This window comes from Callionymus lyra, chromosome 2 (assembly GCF_982586985.1).
Source record: "Callionymus lyra chromosome 2, fCalLyr1.hap1.1, whole genome shotgun sequence".
Classification (NCBI taxonomy): Eukaryota; Metazoa; Chordata; class Actinopteri; order Syngnathiformes; family Callionymidae; genus Callionymus; species Callionymus lyra.
Window position 1 is genome coordinate 5,757,569 of NC_141819.1, and position 20,115 is coordinate 5,777,683.

The 20,115-nt window shown below is 47.5% G+C and overlaps 1 protein-coding gene across 4 annotated transcripts in view; it reads left to right on the top strand.

Annotated features, from left to right (window-relative positions):
* Positions 1–20,115, top strand: part of LOC148085156 (NLR family CARD domain-containing protein 3-like) — a 157,212-nt gene that overhangs the window by 41,621 nt on the left and 95,476 nt on the right. For 3 of the 4 annotated variants that reach the window (XM_087783291.1, XM_087783292.1, XM_087783293.1), the window contains exons 5-6: positions 3,652–3,825; positions 6,081–6,254. In XM_087783291.1, the coding sequence (XP_087639417.1) occupies positions 3,652–3,825; positions 6,081–6,254 (348 nt within the window). Of the gene's footprint in view, positions 1–3,651; positions 3,826–6,080; positions 6,255–6,869; positions 7,044–7,105; positions 7,280–7,571; positions 7,618–20,115 lie in introns of all 4 variants that reach the window. The other variant, XM_087783294.1, reaches the window with a different exon arrangement.

The following is a 20,115-nucleotide window of genomic DNA, read 5'->3' on the forward strand; positions in this document are numbered from 1 at the left end:
ATTTTGAGCAACATGTTTCTGAACCCACTCATCGAAAAGGCCACATTTTAGACTTAGTTTTTACTCTTGGCCTGGACATTTCTAATGTATCTGTACATGATGTCCATCTGAGTGATCATTCTCTTGTCTTGTTTAACCTGGACTTCATCCTTGAACCTAAGCCTTTGAAAGTTAGGTCTCAGAGACGTGTCATCTAAGCTGATACTGCAGACAGTTTTTCTACTATGTTTGACTCTCTTTTCTTTGATGACTGCCCAAACTTAGACAGTTTGATTCACTGTTCACTGTTGTGTTGAAATACTGGATCAAGTGGCACCTGTTAAGTCCAACTTGAAAATTCAGAAAAAAAACGATGCCCTTGGACAAATGAAGATCTCCTGAGTCTGAAGAGACTTTGTCGAAAGACTGAGCGTCTCTGGAAGTCTACTAAACTTGAGGTGCACAGACTTCACCTCAGGGATCTGATGTCTTTTTACAATCAGATGGTAGAAACTGCTAGATCTGATTACATCAGAAAACTGGTAGCAGCTAATAAGAAAAACCCCAAAGTTTTGTTTGACACGATTAATTCTCTCGTGTCTCCTGCTCCTCAAATCACGCCTGTCTTCTGTGAAGCTGACAGAAATGCATTGTTGAGATTTTTCATTGACAAAATTAAATTGATCAAAGAGAAAATCTCTCCCCCTTTGTTTGGAACCCCTACTGTCTCTGAGCCCCTCTCCTCCTCTTGGTCTTCCTTCACTGCTGTATCGTTGGGTGATTTTTCGGCACTAGTGAACAAGAGGAAACCCTCCTCTTGCTCAGATGACGTCCTTCCTTGTAGGCTTTTTATCAAAGCATTTGATGTAATTGGCCCCTGGGTTACCAATATGGTGAATCTCTCCCTTTCCACAGGGGTTTTTCTCAATGCATTTAAACATGCCATTGTAGAGCCGCTGCTCAAAAAGCCAGGCTTAGACCCAACTGACCTCAGTAATTTCAGGCCTATTTCTAAGCTCCCTTTCTTGTCCAAGATCTTGGAGAAGGTGGTGTCTGAGCAGCTGTCTTTGTTCCTGGATCAGAGCGACATCCATGAGAAGTTTCAGTCTGGCTTCCGTAAACATCACTCTACGGAGACAGCTTTATTGAAAGTATCCAGTGACATCATGATGTCGGCTGACTCGGGTCAATACACTGTTCTGGTTCTCTTGGATCTGTCCTCAGCCTTTGACACAGTAGATCACCAGATCCTGCTGAGAAGACTGAGGGATGAAGTTAGACTGTCTGGGTCTGTGTTAGAATGGTTCTCATCTTACCTTTCTGGTCGCAGTTTTAGTGTATCTGACAATCAAATGAGGTCTGAATCGGCAGATCTGATGTGTGGAGTCACTCAAGGTTCTGTTCTGGGTCCTTTATTGTTTTTGCTGTACTTGATTCCCCTCGGTAAAATCATTCAGAGATTTCCTGATGTTTCTTATCACATTTTTGCTGATGACATGCAGCTCTACTGCTCTGTAGATCCAACTGAGCCCCAGAAGCTGAACAGCTTAGTCAATAGTTTGCTAGAAATCAAACAATGGCTGAGTGAAAACACTCTGCAGCTAAATGTGGACAAAACTGAAACTCTGGTGATTGCTCCTGATGATAAGGTTCCAGGGTTGAGTCAGTACTTGGGTGACTTAGGTCAGTCTGTCAAACTGAGCCTGAGCAACCTGGGTGTTGTATTTGATAAAGACATGTTTCTTGTTCAACACTGTAGAAAACTGACCAGAAACTGTTTCCTTCAACTGAGAAAAATCTCTTAACTTAGGAAAATGTTGTCTGAACATGATTTAGAGCTTGTAATCCATGCGTTTGTGTCAGGTTAATTTTCACGTCTTATCAAGAAAGAGGTGTCTCGCCTGCAGTTGATTCAGAACTCTGAAGCGAGAATTCTGACTCGCTCAAGTAGAAGAACTCACATTTCTCCGATCCTTCACTGGCTTCCAGTTTCTTTCAGGATCAACATTAAAATTCTGGTTCTTACTTTCAGATCTATTCATGGTCAGGCTCCTCCTTACATCACTGATCTGATCCAGCCTTACACCCCAGCTCGGGCTCTGAGGTCTGTGGATCAGAATCTACTGATGGTTCCACGCACACGTTTCAGGACCAGAGGAGAGAATTCCTTCCAGGCTGATGCTCCTAAGCTTTGGAAAAATCTTCTTCTCTCTTTGTGCTTGATGGATCTACTGACTCCTTTAAGAAACATCTTAAGACATTTTTATTTGTTCAGGCTTTTCCTTGATTTTCTGGAACTCCTGTTGTGTTATCAGCTTTATCTTGACCTTTAAAGTATATACTTTATTGAATATTGTTTTGTTTTTTAAGCGCTTTGTGACCCTGGTCTGGAAAAGCGCTATACAAATAAAAATGACTTACTTACTTACTTACTTGTTAACTTGTCATCTTTTTCAGCCACTGGTTACGACTTCTTCACCCTCATTTAGAGGATTAGCGCCCCCACAAAAAGGACAGGAGAGATGAAGTATTGACGTGACAACCAAGTGTGTTGTAAGAAAATATCAATATTTGTGCTCAGGTTATATACGGGTGTGAAAACTAACATGTTGGTAAGAAATGTCTTTCTCCAATGATTTGTGAGGCTCATCTACAACTACTTCACTTCACACTGAACACATGTGTCTCCATTTCTTGTTGAATCCGTTGTGCTGATGGTATCTGTGATCATTCTCCTGACATCTGACTGTTGCAACAATCAGTCTCATCAAGTTGATCATGGTTTTCAACATTTTCAAGGTCAAACATTGAGAGAGAAAAGTGTCGATTTCCTACTTTGAATATGACGTGTTGATAAATGTCACTTCCTGTTGGAGCAGTTGAATCTATTTTCAGCTCATGAACTGAATATTGAAAAACATTTGCTTTGTTTCTTATGCAAGTAGATCAGTGTCATCAGAGAATTGAAGGATTTAATTTAAAATTTCATTTTATTGAAATATTTTATTTTTTTAACCATAGAATTATTTTCAGAATAATTTGATCCAATAATTTAAATATTGAAAGGTTGATTTTTTTTCATTAAATAATGGAATCATTTTTTACACTTAGAGTTAAATATTCCTATTTATAATAATTCACAAATAAATATCCTTGATTCACTTATTTTCCTTATTCAGACTCATATGTCTATTTAAAAAGTATTGAATCTAGAAATTGTATTTTTAAATTATTTTAAATTCGTATTATTCAATTAAATTAATAGAACCCTTGATATACAAATCATTTACTTATTTAATATTCAATAATTCAAAAAACGAATTCAACATTTAAAGGTTGAAACCATTCAATATTGTGATGGCACTGATATACTTCCATAGTTTCTCTTCATCTGGTCCATCAACATCAAATCAACCATAACATGAACACATTCAATCAAACACTTGTTGATGTTCAAAAGTCCAGCATGAATCAATGACGTGTCAATAGTTGGTATCAAAGGTTTGAAAGAAACTTTGACTGAACTATATTAGAGAGGAAGCAGACAACAAACCACAACTGAAGATCTTATCAATGGAAATAGTTGAGTTTGTCTTTAAATAAACTCTTTCAGTTCTTGTCAAATAGAAAATTGAAAAAGTCACTTGTTGATGAAACTCGTCTCTTTCACAGGCTGGACAATTGTTTCCTGTCAGAGAGAAGTTGTTCACTTCTGTCCTCAGTCCTCAGCTCTCCATCCTCTAGTCTGACTCTACTGGACCTGAGTTACAACAAGCTGCAAGATCCAGGAGTGGAGCTGCTGTCTGCTGGACTGAAGAGTCCACACTGTCACCTGGAGACTCTCAGGTCAGAACATCATCTTTTCTACATCATCAAAGCTCAAATGTAAAGTCAGAGGTGGAAACACGAGTCAAAGTCTGTCATCACTTTGTTCTTCAGTGAAGCAGCTCATAGATACATTTGTATGTTTGTGTAGCAGGTAAAGATGTTACGTAGTTTATAAAAATATCATCTTAATAAATCATTGTAATGATAAACAAACAAGCGTCAACTTTAAATGAAAATGATATATAATAATAATCAAAACGACATATTTAAAACATGTGGCCTCATTAATTATACTGCGTATACACAAATGAATGTGTACGCAACATTTATTTATAGAAAATAAACTTAAGTTAGCATGTGTGACCTTCACAGCAGCTCTGAGCCTGATTTCTACAAAATCTTCATCTTAAATTCACATGAAGTTTCTTGAATGAAACAAAACCACGAAGGTTACATCAATAAAAATGCAGCTTTATTTAACTTTACTGTTTCATACAAAAGGTCAACTCTTGTCTTTTTCTCAGGAAATATGTTCTATAAAAATAAATAATAAAATCAAAGGGGTTCGTCTTCATAGTCCTCTTTGTCCGACTGCATGTATTTAATTTAAAATATTCATGTCAAGTATTACTTTAAGATTCTTTTTAAGCAAAATATGTTCATAAATGTCACTTCCTGTTGGAGCAGTTGAATCTATTTTCAGCTCATGAACTGAATATTGAAAAACATTTGCTTTGTTTCTTATGCAAGTAGATCAGTGTCATCAGAGAATTGAAGGATTGAATTTAACATTTAATTTTATTAAAATGTTCTATTTTTTTAACCATAGAAATATTTTCTGAATCATTTTATTAAACAATTTGAATATATATTATATATTGGATTTTAAACACTTTCACATTTGTATATTAAATTAAAAAAGCCACTTGTTAAAAATATTGAATCTTGATTTTTTTTAATTTTATTTATTACTAAAATAACAATATTAAACTATAAATAAACTCTTTCAATTCTTGTCAAATAGAAAATTGAAAAAGTCACTTGTTGATGAAACTCGTCTCTTTCACAGGCTGAACAGATGTCGACTGTCAGAGAGAAGTTGTTCACTTCTGTCCTCAGTCCTCAGCTCTCCGTCCTCTAGTCTGACTCTACTGGACCTGAGTGACAACAAGCTGCAGGATCCAGGAGTGGAGCTGCTGTCTGCTGGACTGAAGAGTCCACACTGTCACCTGGAGACTCTCAGGTCAGAACATCATCTTTTCTACATCATCAAAGCTCAAATGTAAAGTCAGAGGTGGAAACACGAGTCAAAGTCTGTCATCACTTTGTTCTTCAGTGAAGCAGCTCATAGATACATTTGTATGTTTGTGTAGCAGGTAAAGATGTTACGTAGTTTATAAAAATATCATCTTAATAAATCATTGTAATGATAAACAAACAAGCGTCAACTTTAAATGAAAATGAATAATAATCAAAACAACATATTTAAAACATGTGGCCTCATTAATTATACTGCGTATACACAAATGAATGTGTACGCAACATTTATTTATAGAAAATAAACTTAAGTTAGCATGTGTGACCTTCACAGCAGCTCTGAGCCTGATTTCTACAAAATCTTCATCTTAAATTCACATGATGTTTCTTGAATGAAACAAAACCACGAAGGTTACATCAATAAAAATGCAGCTTTATTTAACTTTACTGTTTCATACAAAAGGTCAACTCTTGTCTTTTTCTCAGGAAATGTGTTCTATAAAAATAAATAATAAAATCAAAGGGGTTCGTCTTCATAGTCCTCTTTGTCCAACTGCATGTATTTAATTTAAAATATTCATGTCAGGTATTACTTTAAGATTCTTTTTAAGCAAAATATGTTCATAAATGTCACTTCCTGTTGGAGCAGTTGAATCTATTTTCAGCTCATGAACTGAATATTGAAAAACATTTGCTTTGTTTCTTATGCAAGTAGATCAGTGTCATCAGAGAATTGAAGGATTGAATTTAACATTTAATTTTATTAAAATGTTCTATTTTTTTAACCATAGAAATATTTTCTGATTCATTTTATTAAATAATTTGAATATATATTATATTTTGGATTTTAAACACTTTCACATTTGTATATTAAATTAAAAAATATTGAATCTTGATTTTTTTTCATTTTATTTATTACTTAAATAACAATATTAAACTATAAATAAACTCTTTAAATTCTTGTCAAATAGAAAATTGAAAAAGTCACTTGTTGATGAAACTCGTCTCTTTCACAGGCTGATCAGTTGTTTCCTGTCAGAGAGAAGTTGTTCACTTCTGTCCTCAGTCCTCAGCTCTCCGTCCTCTAGTCTGACTCTACTGGACCTGAGTAACAACGAGCTGCAGGATCCAGGAGTGGAGCTGCTGTCTGCTGGACTGAAGAGTCCACACTGTCACCTGGAGACTCTCAGGTCAGAACATCATCTTCTCTCTTCATGTCTGGTCCACAGTTCATCTGGTTTCTTGTCTCTCAGGAGAAATGAAGATAGAAATAAATGTCATGTTTCTAATATCTGGAGAGAAACTAGACGAGTGTCGTCTCAGCTCTTGTTTCCTGGTTGATGAAGCAACTGAGCCAGATTTCCTTGTTCGCAGACGATGTGTTGATAAATGTCACTTCCTGTTGAAGTATTATTTATTTTCAGCTCATGAACTGAATGTTGAAAAACACTTTATTTAATTTAATTTGATTAATCAAGATCAAGTTGATCACATGAAAACATTCACTGAAATACTTGTTCATGTTCCAACAATTCAGCATAAATCAATGATGTCTCACTAGTTTGTAGGAAAGTCTGTTTTTCTAAAGTAAATATTTAACAACAAACCACAACCTCAACATTGTTGTTACTCCTTCTTCATGTTTGTGTTTCTGTCGTCATGTTCAACATTTCACCCTCATTTATACCAACCTGATAAATATTCAAACAAACATGTGACCATTATCTTATGAAAGTAAATAGTTGATTGTTTTTAAATAAAGAATTGAAAAAGTCACTTGTTGATGAAACTCGTCTCTTTCACAGCCTGATCAGATGTGAACTGTCAGAGAGAAGTTGTTCACTTCTGTCCTCAGTCCTCAGCTCTCCGTCCTCTAGTCTGACTCTACTGGACCTGAGTGACAACGACCTGCAGGATCCAGGAGTGGAGCTGCTGTCTGCTGGACTGAAGAGTCCACACTGTCACCTGGAGACTCTCAGGTCAGAACATCATCTTCTCTTGGTTCTGATAAGTTTCTAAAAGTGTTTCTCCTTCATTTCAGTCTGTCAGGGTGTCAGATCTCAGAGAGAGGTTGTTCTTCTCTGGCCTCAGCTCTGACATTGAACCCATCCCACCTGAGAGAACTGGACCTGAGCTTCAATCATCCAGGAGGACCAGGACTGGAGCTGCTGTCTGCTGGACTGAAGAGTCCAGACTGGAGACTGGAGACTCTCAGGTATGAACAGAGCAGCAGAACTCACTGACTGAACTCCAAAGATCTTTAGACATTTGATGCTCAGACTCTTCATCTGAACTGAGCACATGAATCCAAACTCTGAGTTCCTCCATGTTCTCCTGCTGGACACCAGTGGAAGCATGAAGGAGACAGTTGAGACTGAGCAGCCTGTTTATAGATCCATCTTTGTTGTCATCAACAGTCATGACTGAGTCGTCCACTGAGAATGAAACAATATTCATGAAACATCTGAATCAAATGAATCTGATCTTCTGACTCTTTCTTTCTCCAGGCTGGATAACTGTGGACCACATATGTTAGACCTTCATCCATGAATGGTAAGTTTGATTCCATTGATTGACTTCAACATCAAAGCTCATCTGCTGACACAGCAGTTGAAGGTCTTTGTGGACATGGACTTGATGAAGAAGATTCCAGAACAAACGTGCAGATGTTAAAGACTCACAGTTACAGTATCAAGTGAAGCTCTGATTCCAAATCTTCAAGTCCTTCAGCTCAAAACTCTTCAGGAGCTTCAACATCAACATTGTTTCAGTTTGACTGTCAGTGGAGAACAAAGAAATATTTCTGTCAAATATTTGAAATCAGACGTGAGTTTGATCATCAACTCACAATGTTGAGTCACTTTAAACATCATTTCACACATGAATCACTTCATATTGAATCATGTGTTCACTTGAACATCTTCATCACAACTAGACTAGACTCATGTTAGCTACATGCTAGTTTAGCTGCTGACTTCATCTTCAAATCTGACATTCAAGATGATTCTGGGATGTTTCAGTCACATGGTTCTTCTCTCAAGTTCTCAGAAGAATGTTGACAGAACATTGACTCGTCTCAGTTTGGATCAGTATATGATCGTCAAGACAACGTTCTTCCACCATCATCAGCTCATGTCTCTTCTTCTCTCAGTCTTCACTCTCACTGGACTCACACACAGCAGCGCCTCCTACTGTCCAACGACAACAGGAACTTGATGGAGGATCAGGATTATCTGGATCATCCTGACAGATTTGAAAAGCTGCGACTGGAGGTGGAGAGGAAGTGAGACTATCAGAGTGACTCTCAGAAGAAACACAAGAAAATATGTTATTAAGTCAAATGTTTCCTAACATACCTGCTGGATTTGTTTCACGTTTGTTTGTGACTTTTATGATCGTTCTCTAGTTAAACCTCTTTTACTCTGAAAGTATGCGGTTTAATGGTTATTTTTTCAAACTGTACTTCTCAACAGAAGCTAAACATGATCGTGACAGATTGACTTCATCTCATCTGTCGACTAGAAATGATGTCATCAGAGGAACAGAGCGAGAGAAACATGAATTAAAAAGATCAACAAATTCAATCCTCTAGTCAAACAGCTTCAAAACATACAGTTCTTTGTACAATATTCTCAAAATCACACTATATTATATTTTATAAACTGATCATTTATGTTATAATCGACAAGTGAATCTACACTTTGACAAATGTATCGTGAGACAATCTTGATCCAGTTTAGAGAGTTTTTCTTCCTTCATTAACAACATTAGCAAATGAAAGTGTGTTAAAGTAACAGTTGAATGTATTCAACATTATTTACTCAATCATGTAATAGTAGGTCAAATAAAACTATTACAACAGTTCTGGAATCATGTGATGTTTTAAGTCTTTTGTTGTCTTTTCACACGTCTGAAGTAATAATAAACGTAAAATTCAAACTCATGTTCTACTCGCCCTCATGTTGACTAAGGGTTGGGATTATTTTGAGAGTAATGTGTTCTTTTTAGAGTTATAGACAAAAATGTTTGTTCATTTTAATGTAGCAACTGGAGCTCAGTTGTCTTCGTCTTCATCTTCGTCCAAAAAGACACTTGAAAACATCCAAATACCTCCAGACTGCTCGACTGTAACTCTTGGATTGAAGCTCCACATGAGAAGAAATGATCATAAAAACACTTAAATGAATCTATATTTTAAATGTGTTTGTAGTGAAAGATCTCAGTCTCTCAGTGTAAATCTTGCACTTGTTCACTGACACTTTCAATGTGTTTGATGAGGAAACACTAGCTGGAGCTGAGCCTGAGAACTTAAATAAATATATTTAATATTCAAATATTTAATAATAAACACTTGGATTAAACCTCATATCATTTTTAAACGGAGGCGCCACCTACTGAGCATTAAACATGATGACACTGTTAATGAAGCTTCATCTCACCATCACTAGTTCTGCTTCATTGGTGCTCCGCCCTCCAACGGCTTCGCTATGGGTTTACCCCGAGGCATCGCCTCGTCTCTGAGAAAGCTTAATGAACTCGCCACCCAGCAGGGGGCAGTACCTTCCTATAAAGGCGGGCAGCACCCGCCGCACTTTCTCCTTTTTCAACTCAGCGAGAAAGCTCCTGACAGTGGAATGTAATGATGGCGAATGAATATTGAAGTGAACCATGTGTGCACGAAGACTCCCTGAAGAGGAGACACACATGTCTGCTTCGTTTGCCTAGAGGCCCAAATCACACGGGATGATTATGTGGCCTTCCGAGCGCTTCCCACGGCTTTTGACAGTGTTGGGAAGCGTTCGAGGCTTGTCGACCCACGCCGCCTCAGATCATGATTATGATCCACACAGGACTGCCGTGTTGTTTAAAATAACAACACGGCAGTCCTGTGCGCTGCACTCGACAAGCTCACGTTCCAACGTGTTGGGCCCTGATGAGTCGAGCTGAGTCGTCCATCGGTCATGAACAGATGTCGACGAGGAGGACGACTGGCTCGCTGCATGGAGTCGACCATGGGGTATGCGAGAGCGATCAGGTGAGTATCTCTTGCAGGTCTCATGGCCCTCCTGCAGCACTCGACGGGTTCACTTGAGAGGTATTAGTGTGCATGTGGCTCCGCCTGTGAGTGTGACGTATTCACAGGCGTCATTAGAGACTTTCGCCGCTAATGCCAAGCTAACATGCTCCGCCGTTCATAGACGGCGAGAGTTTCCTCTCAGAACACAGTTCGGAGGAGGTTTTAAACCCCTTCGTCCGGGTCATACCGAGACTGTAATAACGGAGTCTGTCCACACGAATGAAGGGCAGACTCAACCATGTGCTTTGTTTCCAGATAAGCAAATGTCCACGAGACCGGCTTGATCAGCTGTGTTTACTTCACTTCCGTGTTGACATGCACTGACGGGGTTTGACCGCCGATGAGCGTTGTCAAAAAAAAATCCCGGCGCCATGGATGACGTCACGTTTGGCGGAGAAACGTCATGGATGACGTCACGTTGGCGGAGAAACGTCATGGATGACGTCACGTTTGGCGGAGAAACGCCATGGAACGGACGCACCATTGAGAGGAATGGCCCGGCAGGAGGCGGCGCAGCTCCGCCATCACCTGCATGGGCGTGATGACGAGGCGCGACGAGGATACGCGGAGAAGATCCCGTTCGTCGGCCTGATAAGCAAATGTCCACGAGACCGGCTTGATCAGCTGTGTCTACTTCCGTGTTGACATGCGCTGACGGGGTTTGACCGCCGATGAGCGTTGTCAAGAAAATCCCGGCGCCATGGATGACGTCACGTTTGGCGGAGAAACGTCATGGATGACGTCACGTTTGGCGTGATGACGATGCGCGACGGGGATACGCGGAGACGGAGATCCCGTTCGTCGGCATCATCATCTGGTGCTGGGGGGAAGCGTCACCAGAGACCAGCCACCCCAGCAGCACCAACAACATCGGCAACAGCGGCGGCGTGCGACGAGTGAGCGTCGCCAAGATCCGCAGCGCGAGCCGGGGAGCCAGCAGCCGCAGCAGAGTCGACGGCCGAGGGCTCCTCCCCCTCCCTATTCATTCAAGGGAATGTGTCGGGAATAAAACAAGAGAACGTATGACGTTTTCTGTGGTTCGTTCTGAGAGAGATGTTGGTAGCGTGCATGTGTTTCCGCCTGTGAGTGTGACGTATTCACAGGCGTCATTAGAAACTTTCGCCGCTAATGCTAAGCTAACATGCTCCGCCGGTCATAGACGGCGTGATTTTCCTCTCATAACACAGTCCGAAGGAGGTTTTAAACCCCTTCGTCCGGGTCATACCGAGACTGTAATAACGGAGTCTGTCCACACGAATGAGGGGCAGACTCCAACCACATGTGTTTTGTTTACAGACGAGCAGAGGTCCGCGAGACCGGCTGAATCAGCTGTGTTTACTTCCGCGTCGACCAGCGCTCGTGCCCGACAGAGCGTGACAGCTGATGAGGTGAGTGGAACTTGTCCGGACATGTCTATGTTAACCGGAGGTTGTTCCTTTCCCCACAGCGCTGTCTACAAACACTGGCACCGTGGAGGACGTCACGTTGGCGGCGGAGAAGCGCCATGGAACTGACGCAACCTGGTGTTTTTACGCGCGAGTTTTTTCGCCGTTCTGAGACCAGGCGAGGGCGAGGAACTTCCGTCCCGTCTGGTCGATCAACTGGAGAGGTGCGTGGCGGTCGGATCTCACGAGTGACGAACAGGTCGGGACCGCCAGCGGGGCTGGAGAATGTACGGGACCGGGTGAGTGATGCGGTGCCGACGCGCGCGCGACCTAACTCACTTCAGCTCCGGGTTAATTCTCCAGCGCTTTCCTCCACATCGCGGGTTTTGTCAGCTCCGGTGACACTAAGAAGTGCTCAGGGAGTTGGGAAGACTTCCGGGGGGGGAAGGAAACACGCACGACGCGCATCTGAGGTGTCTCACGCGCACTTGCGCGCTTCTCCCACAGAGCCAGCTTTTATGTATGAGAGTGGGGGTTCTAGTGAATCCAACTCGAGTACATGCTCTGTGGATTCAAGAGATAGAGACGCGGCTTGTGTGATGCCCTTTCGTCTACGGCCCGTCCATGGGGGGCGGGCCGGAGGACTACCCAAGGTTCGCCAGGGCTGCGGTTCTGACAGAACATTTTTCGGCTTGGAGTCGCCTGGTTTTACTTCTAGGACCCACTTGGCTGGGGGGAGTAATCAGGCGGGGCTATGCGCTACAGTTTGCCCGTCAACCCCCGCGTTTTTCAGGGATTCTCTGGACGCGTATGGTGGAGCAGGAGAAACTATCCTGTCTGAGAAACGAGGTGTCTACTCTGCTGCAGAAGGAGGTCGTAGAACTGGTCCCTGCAGCCGAGATGATGTCAGGGTTTTACTCCCGGTACTTCCTCGTGGCGAAGAAGACCGGGGGTTGGAGGCCCATTCTGGACCTCAGCTATTTGAACAAGTTCATAGCTACCCGCCCGTTTCGCATGTTGACGGTCAAGAAACTGCTTTCAGGTGTATGTCCAGGAGATTGGATGACATCTATCGACCTGACCGACGCGTACTTTCACATACCGATAGTCAAGAGACATCGAAAGTACTTGCGTTTCGCCCTCGAGGGTCGGGTGTTTCAGTACACTCGACTTCCGTTCGGCTACTCTCTGGCACCCAGGACCTTCACCAAGTGTGTGGAAGCGGCAGTGGAGCCTTTGAGAGTGAGTGGGGTAAGGATCTTGACCTATCTGGACGACTGGTTGATCCTTGCCAGGTCAGAGGCAGAAAGTTACGCTCACACACAGAAGGTGTTGAGCCATATTGCCACCCTGGGGTTCACAGTGAACCTCAGCAAGAGCGCTCTGACTCCAGCTCAACAGTTAGTTTACCTGAGGGTACTGTTGAACTCGGAGGAAGGATACGCGCGCCTCCCGGACGTGCGTATCCAGCCCATTCTCCGACTGACAACACAGTTGCTGGAAGCTCGGTGTCACGTGACAACAGCAGGCACTCTTATGTCCCTCCTGGGGCTCATGGCGGCAGCCCACACGGTTGTTCGGCTGGGCTTGCTGCACATGAGGGAGCTTCAGAGATGGTTTGGTCGTCTCAAGCTAGACCTCAAGCGGGAAAGAGGTCGGAAAGTGCGCCTTCCCGCTCGGGTTTTGCAGGACATCCAGTTCTGGAACTCTCACGCCAACCTCAGGCGGAGAGTTCCATTGGGTTGCGTCCTTCGTTACACTCAAGTGTTCACAGACGCTTCCCTGACAGGTTGGGGAGGCACCTCGGGTCAGGCCTATGCCAGTGGGGTCTGGAGCAGTCCGGTGCTCAGACACATAAACTGGCTAGAGCTGAAGGCAATTCACAATGTCCTGCTTCACCTCTCTCCCCAACTGTCACAGTCCAACGTCCTAGTATTTTCAGACAGCTCCACCGCCGTGGCGTACGTAAATCGCCAAGGTGGAGTCAGATCCCCAGCCCTTCTGTGTGTGGCAAGGAAGATTTGGCTGTGGGCGGACTGTCACCTGCTTTCGCTCAGAGCCCAGCACGTCCCGGGCGAGCTGAATGCAGTAGCGGACAGACTGTCGAGGGGGGCCGTCCAGGACGAATGGGGTCTGTCCGAGGCAGTGGCAAGCGAGATCTGGTCTCGATTCGGTCACCCGGTTGCAGACCTCTTCGCCAGCAAGGAGAACTTCAAATGCCCTCTTTGGTTCTCCCTCAGGGCTTCGGACCGCCCCCCACTAGGCGTGGACGCTTTAGCCCATTCGAGGTGGCCGGTCGGTCTGCTGTTCGCCTTCCCTCCTCCGCGGCTCCTTCTCCCCTGATTCGGAGGACGAGGCGGGGGGGGCTGAGGTTAATTCTAGTGGCACCAGACTCCCCGGGGGCGCTCTGGTTCCCAGAGCTGGTGCGCATGGCGGTCGGGGCCCCGTGGGCCATCCCTTGGGGCCCCGCTGCCCTGTGTCAGGCGGGGGGGACACTGACAGCGCCCCCGGTGCTGGGCCGGCCTCTCAAGGTGTGGCTCCTGCACGGGACGAGCTGATCGGGACCCTGGACCCGGACGTTCTCCACACGCTGGAGAACGCCCGGGCCCCATCAACACGTAGGCTTTATGCCTCAAAGTGGGGGATATTCTCCCGCTGGTGTTCAGACAGGTCCTTGGACCCCAGCTCTTGTTTGGTCTCCGCTATCCTGTCTTTCCTGCAACATTTGCTGGATAACGGGCGGACTGTGGCGACACTGAGAGTGTTCGCATCAGCCATAGCGACGAGGCATGTCGGTTTTGAGGGTGCTTCGGTTCGCGCCCACCCTTTGGTGGCGCGTTTCCTGCGGGGTGCCTGCAGGCTTCGACCTCCTGCAAGGCCTTCCAGCCCTCAGTGGGATCTCCAGTTGGTACTGGACTCTCTCACAGGGCCGACCTTCGAGCCTCTTGACCAAGTCCCATTGGATATCTTGTCTTTCAAGGTATCGCTCCTTCTGGCACTAACAACCACGAAGAGAGCAAGTGAGCTTTGTGCCCTCTCCATTAGCCCTGAGTGTCTTTCCTTTGGCGTCGAGGAGTCTTCGGTGTCTTTGCGTCCTAACCCAGCGTTCCGCCCGAAGATTCTGAGTTCCTTGTTCCGGGCGACGACCTTCACGCTGCGGGCCTTTCACCCGCCGCCTCACTCGGACCCGGGTCAGGAGCGTCTCCACCTGTTGTGTCCAGTGAGGGCGTTGGCCTGTTACTTGCGGCGGGTGGCCGAGTTTAGGCGCTCTGATGCCCTTTTTGTCTGCCACGGTAGATGCCGGCGGGGAGAGGCGGTCTCCCCCCAGAGGTTCTCTCATTGGGTGAGATCGGCCATTATCCGTGCCTACCGAGCAGCGGGTGGATCCGCTCCTAGCGGTCTGAGGGCACATTCCACCCGTGGCGTGGCAGCCTCAGTGGCTCTTTTGCGGGGTGTGGCAGCAGAGGATATCTGCTCTGCTGCCTCTTGGGCGTCCACGTCTACCTTCGCTAAGGCCTATCTCCTCGACGTAACGGCGGGATCAGTAGCTCATACTGTCTTGAGCGCTGTTGTGCCCCCCTCAGGGCCCACGGCTCAAGTGGGATTGGACCCTGGGCCGGCGGGGCCCTAGTGATGCTGCTCCAGGAGCGGCGTCCAGCTGGGGGTACATTTATCCCGTCAGGCTTCGCCTTTTGGGTAAACCCATAGCGAAGCCGTTGGAGGGCGGAGCACCAATGAAGCAGAACCCCTGAGTTATCTATTATAACCTCAGGTTCTGCGAGTTGGTGCGAAGCCCTCCAACCTCGTCGCCCAGCGGCCGCCCTTCTCGCTGAGTTTTCAGTTGGAGAAAGTGCGGCGGGTGCTGCCCGCCTTTATAGGAAGGTACTGCCCCCTGCTGGGTGGCGAGTTCATTAAGCTTTCTCAGAGACGAGGCGGTGCCTCGGGGTAAACCCATAGCGAAGCCGTTGGAGGGCTTCGCACCAACTCGCAGAACCTGAGGTTATAATAGATAACTCAGGGGTTTTGGATGACCAGCATGTCAGAGTAAGAAGAACACGCCGTACAACAGAGGTGTTTATTGAAGCCTCTAATATATAACAGGATTGAAAATAATTTGTTTTCCGTTTTCACAGCTCCATTATTACAAACAACAGGTATTTACTTCCTGTGATGTGTTCAAGAGTTGGATTGTAAAACATTGACTGTAATCTACAGTTGCACCACTAGATGGAGACATTGTCAATAAATAAACACACGAGTAACTCTATCATCACCTGTCGTGGTTCACTCCATCCCTGCAGCGAGGAAAACCCCTGAGTTATCTATCATAACCTCAGGTTCTACGAGTTGGTGCGAAGCCCTCCAACAGCTTCGCTATGGGTTTACCCCGAGGCACCGCCTCGTCTCTGAGAAAGCTTAATGAACTCGCCACCCAGCAGGGGGCAGTACCTTCCTATAAAGGCGGGCAGCACCCGCCGCACTCTCTCCAACTGAAAACTCAGCGAGAAGGGCGGCCGCTGGGCGACGAGGTTGGAGGGCTTCGCACCAACTCGTAGAACCTGAGGTTATGATAGATAACTCAGGGGTTCTACGTCATTGGTGCTCCGCCCTCCAACGGCTTCGCTATGGGTTTACCCAAAAGGCGAAGCCTGACGGGATAAATGTACCCCCAGCTGGACGCCGCTCCTGGAGCAGGATCACTAGGGCCCCGCCGGCCCAGGGTCCAAACCCACTTGAGCCGTGGGCCCTGAGGGGGGCACAACAGCGCTCAAGACAGTATGAGCTACTGATCCCGCCGTTACGTCGAGGAGATAGGCCTTAGCGAAGGTAGACGTGGACGCCCAAGAGGCAGCAGAGCAGATATCCTCTGCTGCCACACCCCGCAAAAGAGCCACTGAGGCTGCCACGCCACGGTTGGAATGTGCCCTCAGACCGCTAGGAGCGGATCCACCTGCTGCTCGGTAGGCCCGGATAATGGCCGATCTCACCCAATGAGAGAACCTCTGGGGGGAGACCGCCTCTCCCCGCCGGCATCTACCGTGGCAGACAAAAAGGGCATCAGAGCGCCTAAACTCGGCCACCCGCCGCAAGTAACAGGCCAACGCCCTCACTGGACACAACAGGTGGAGACGTTCCTGACCCGGGTCCGAGTGAGGCGGCGGGTGAAAGGCCCGCAGCGTGAAGGTCGTCGCCCAGAACAAGGAACTCAGAATCTTCGGGCGGAACGCTGGGTTAGGACGCAAAGACACCGAAGACTCCTCGACGCCAAAGGAAAGACACTCAGGGCTAATGGAGAGGGCACAAAGCTCACTTGCTCTCTTCGTGGTTGTTAGTGCCAGAAGGAGCGATACCTTGAAAGACAAGATATCCAGTGGGACTTGGTCAAGAGGCTCGAAGGTCGGGCCTGTGAGAGAGTCCAGTACCAACTGGAGATCCCACTGAGGGCTGGAAGGCCTTGCAGGAGGTCGAAGCCTGCAGGCACCCCGCAGGAAACGCGCCACCAAGGGGTGGGCGCGAACCGAAGCACCCTCAAAACCGACATGCCTCGTCGCTATGGCTGATGCGAACACTCTCAGTGTCGCCACAGTCCGCCCGTTATCCAGCAAATGTTGCAGGAAAGACAGGATAGCGGAGACCAAACAAGAGCTGGGGTCCAAGGACCTGTCTGAACACCAGCGGGAGAATATCCCCCACTTTGAGGCATAAAGCCTACGTGTTGATGGGGCCCGGGCGTTCTCCAGCGTGTGGAGAACGTCCGGGTCCAAGGTCCCGATCAGCTCGTCCCGTGCAGGAGCCACACCTTGAGAGGCCGGCCCAGCACCGGGGGCGCTGTCAGTGTCCCCCCCGCCTGACACAGGGCAGCGGGGCCCCAAGGGATGGCCCACGGGGCCCCGACCGCCATGCGCACCAGCTCTGGGAACCAGAGCACCCCGGGGAGTCTGGTGCCACTAGAATTAACCTCAGCCCCCCCCGCCTCGTCCTCCGAATCAAGTGGAGAAGGAGCCGCGGAGGAGGGAAGGCGAACAGCAGACCGACCGGCCACCTCGAATGGGCTAAAGCGTCCACGCCTAGTGGGGGGCGGTCCGAAGCCCTGAGGGAGAACCAAAGAGGGCATTTGAAGTTCTCCTTGCTGGCGAAGAAGTCTGCAACCGGGTGACCGAATCGAGACCAGATCTCGCTTGCCACTGCCTCGGACAGACCCCATTCGTCCTGGACGGCCCCCCTCGACAGTCTGTCCGCTACTGCATTCAGCTCGCCCGGGACGTGCTGGGCTCTGAGCGAAAGCAGGTGACAGTCCGCCCACAGCCAAATCTTCCTTGCCACACACAGAAGGGCTGGGGATCTGACTCCACCTTGGCGATTTACGTACGCCACGGCGGTGGAGCTGTCTGAAAATACTAGGACGTTGGACTGTGACAGTTGGGGAGAGAGGTGAAGCAGGACATTGTGAATTGCCTTCAGCTCTAGCCAGTTTATGTGTCTGAGCACCGGACTGCTCCAGACCCCACTGGCATAGGCCTGACCCGAGGTGCCTCCCCAACCTGTCAGGGAAGCGTCTGTGAACACTTGAGTGTAACGAAGGACGCAACCCAATGGAACTCTCCGCCTGAGGTTGGCGTGAGAGTTCCAGAACTGGATGTCCTGCAAAACCCGAGCGGGAAGGCGCACTTTCCGACCTCTTTCCCGCTTGAGGTCTAGCTTGAGACGACCAAACCATCTCTGAAGCTCCCTCATGTGCAGCAAGCCCAGCCGAACAACCGTGTGGGCTGCCGCCATGAGCCCCAGGAGGGACATAACAGTGCCTGCTGTTGTCACGTGACACCGAGCTTCCAGCAACTGTGTTGTCAGTCGGAGAATGGGCTTGATACGCACGTCCGGGAGGCGAGCGTATCCTTCCTCCGAGTTCAACAGTACCCCCAGGTAAACTAACTGTTGAACTGGAGTCAGAGCGCTCTTGCTGAGGTTCACTGTGAACCCCAGGGTGGCAATATGGCTCAACACCTTCTGTGTGTGAGCGTAACTTTCTGCCTCTGACCTGGCAAGGATCAACCAGTCGTCCAGATAGGTCAAGATCCTTACCCCACTCACTCTCAAAGGCTCCACTGCCGCTTCCACACACTTGGTGAAGGTCCTGGGTGCCAGAGAGTAGCCGAACGGAAGTCGAGTGTACTGAAACACCCGACCCTCGAGGGCGAAACGCAAGTACTTTCGATGTCTCTTGACTATCGGTATGTGAAAGTACGCGTCGGTCAGGTCGATAGATGTCATCCAATCTCCTGGACATACACCTGAAAGCAGTTTCTTGACCGTCAACATGCGAAACTTGCGGGTAGCTATGAACTTGTTCAAATAGCTGAGGTCCAATATGGGCCTCCAACCCCCGGTCTTCTTCGCCACGAGGAAGTACCGGGAGTAAAACCCTGTCATCATCTCGGCTGCAGGGACCAGTTCTACGACCTCCTTCTGCAGCAGAGTAGACACCTCGTTTCTCAAACAGGATAGTTTCTCCTGCTCCACCATACGCGTCCAGAGAATCCCTGAAAAACGCGGGGGTTGACGGGCAAACTGTAGCGCATAGCCCCACCTGATTACTCCCCCCAGCCAAGTGGGTCCTAGAAGTAAAACCAGGCGACTCCAAGCCGAATAATGTTCTGTCAGAACCGCAGCCCTGGCGAACCTTGGGTAGTCCTCCGGCCCGCCCCCCCTGGACGGGCCGTAGACGAAAGGGCATCACACAAGCCGCGTCTCTATCTCTTGAATCCACAGAGCATGTACTCGAGTTGGATTCACTAGAACCCCCACTCTCATACATAAAAGCCGGCTCTGTGGGAGAAGCGCGCAAGTGCGCGTGAGACACCTCAGATGCGCGTCGTGCGTGTTCCCTTCCCCCCCCGGAAGTCTTCCCAACTCCCTGAGCACTTCTTAGTGTCACCGGAGCTGACAAAACCCGCGATGTGGAGGAAAGCGCTGGAGAATTAACCCGGAGCTGAAGTGAGTTAGGTCGCGCGCGCGTCGGCACCGCATCACTCACCCGGTCCCGTACATTCTCCAGCCCCGCTGGCGGTCCCGACCTGTTCGTCACTCGTTAGATCCGACCGCCATGCACCTCTCCAGTTGATCGACCAGACGGGACGGAAGATCCTCGCCCTCGCCTGGTCTCAGAACGGCGAAAAAACTCGCGCGTAAAAACACCAGGTTGCGTCAGTTCCATGGCGCTTCTCCGCCGCCAAACGTGACGTCCTCCACGGTGCCAGTGTTTGTAGACAGCGCTGTGGGGGAAGGAACAACCTCCGGTTAACATAGACATGTCCGGACAAGTTCCACTCACCTCATCAGCTGTCACGCTCTGTCGGGCACGAGCGCTGGTCGACGCGGAAGTAAACACAGCTGATTCAGCCGGTCTCGCGGACCTCTGCTCGTCTGTAAACAAAACACATGTGGTTGGAGTCTGCCCCTCATTCGTGTGGACAGACTCCGTTATTGCAGTCTCGGTATGACCCGGACGAAGGGGTTTAAAACCTCCTTCGGACTGTGTTATGAGAGGAAAATCACGCCGTCTATGACCGGCGGAGCATGTTAGCTTAGCAT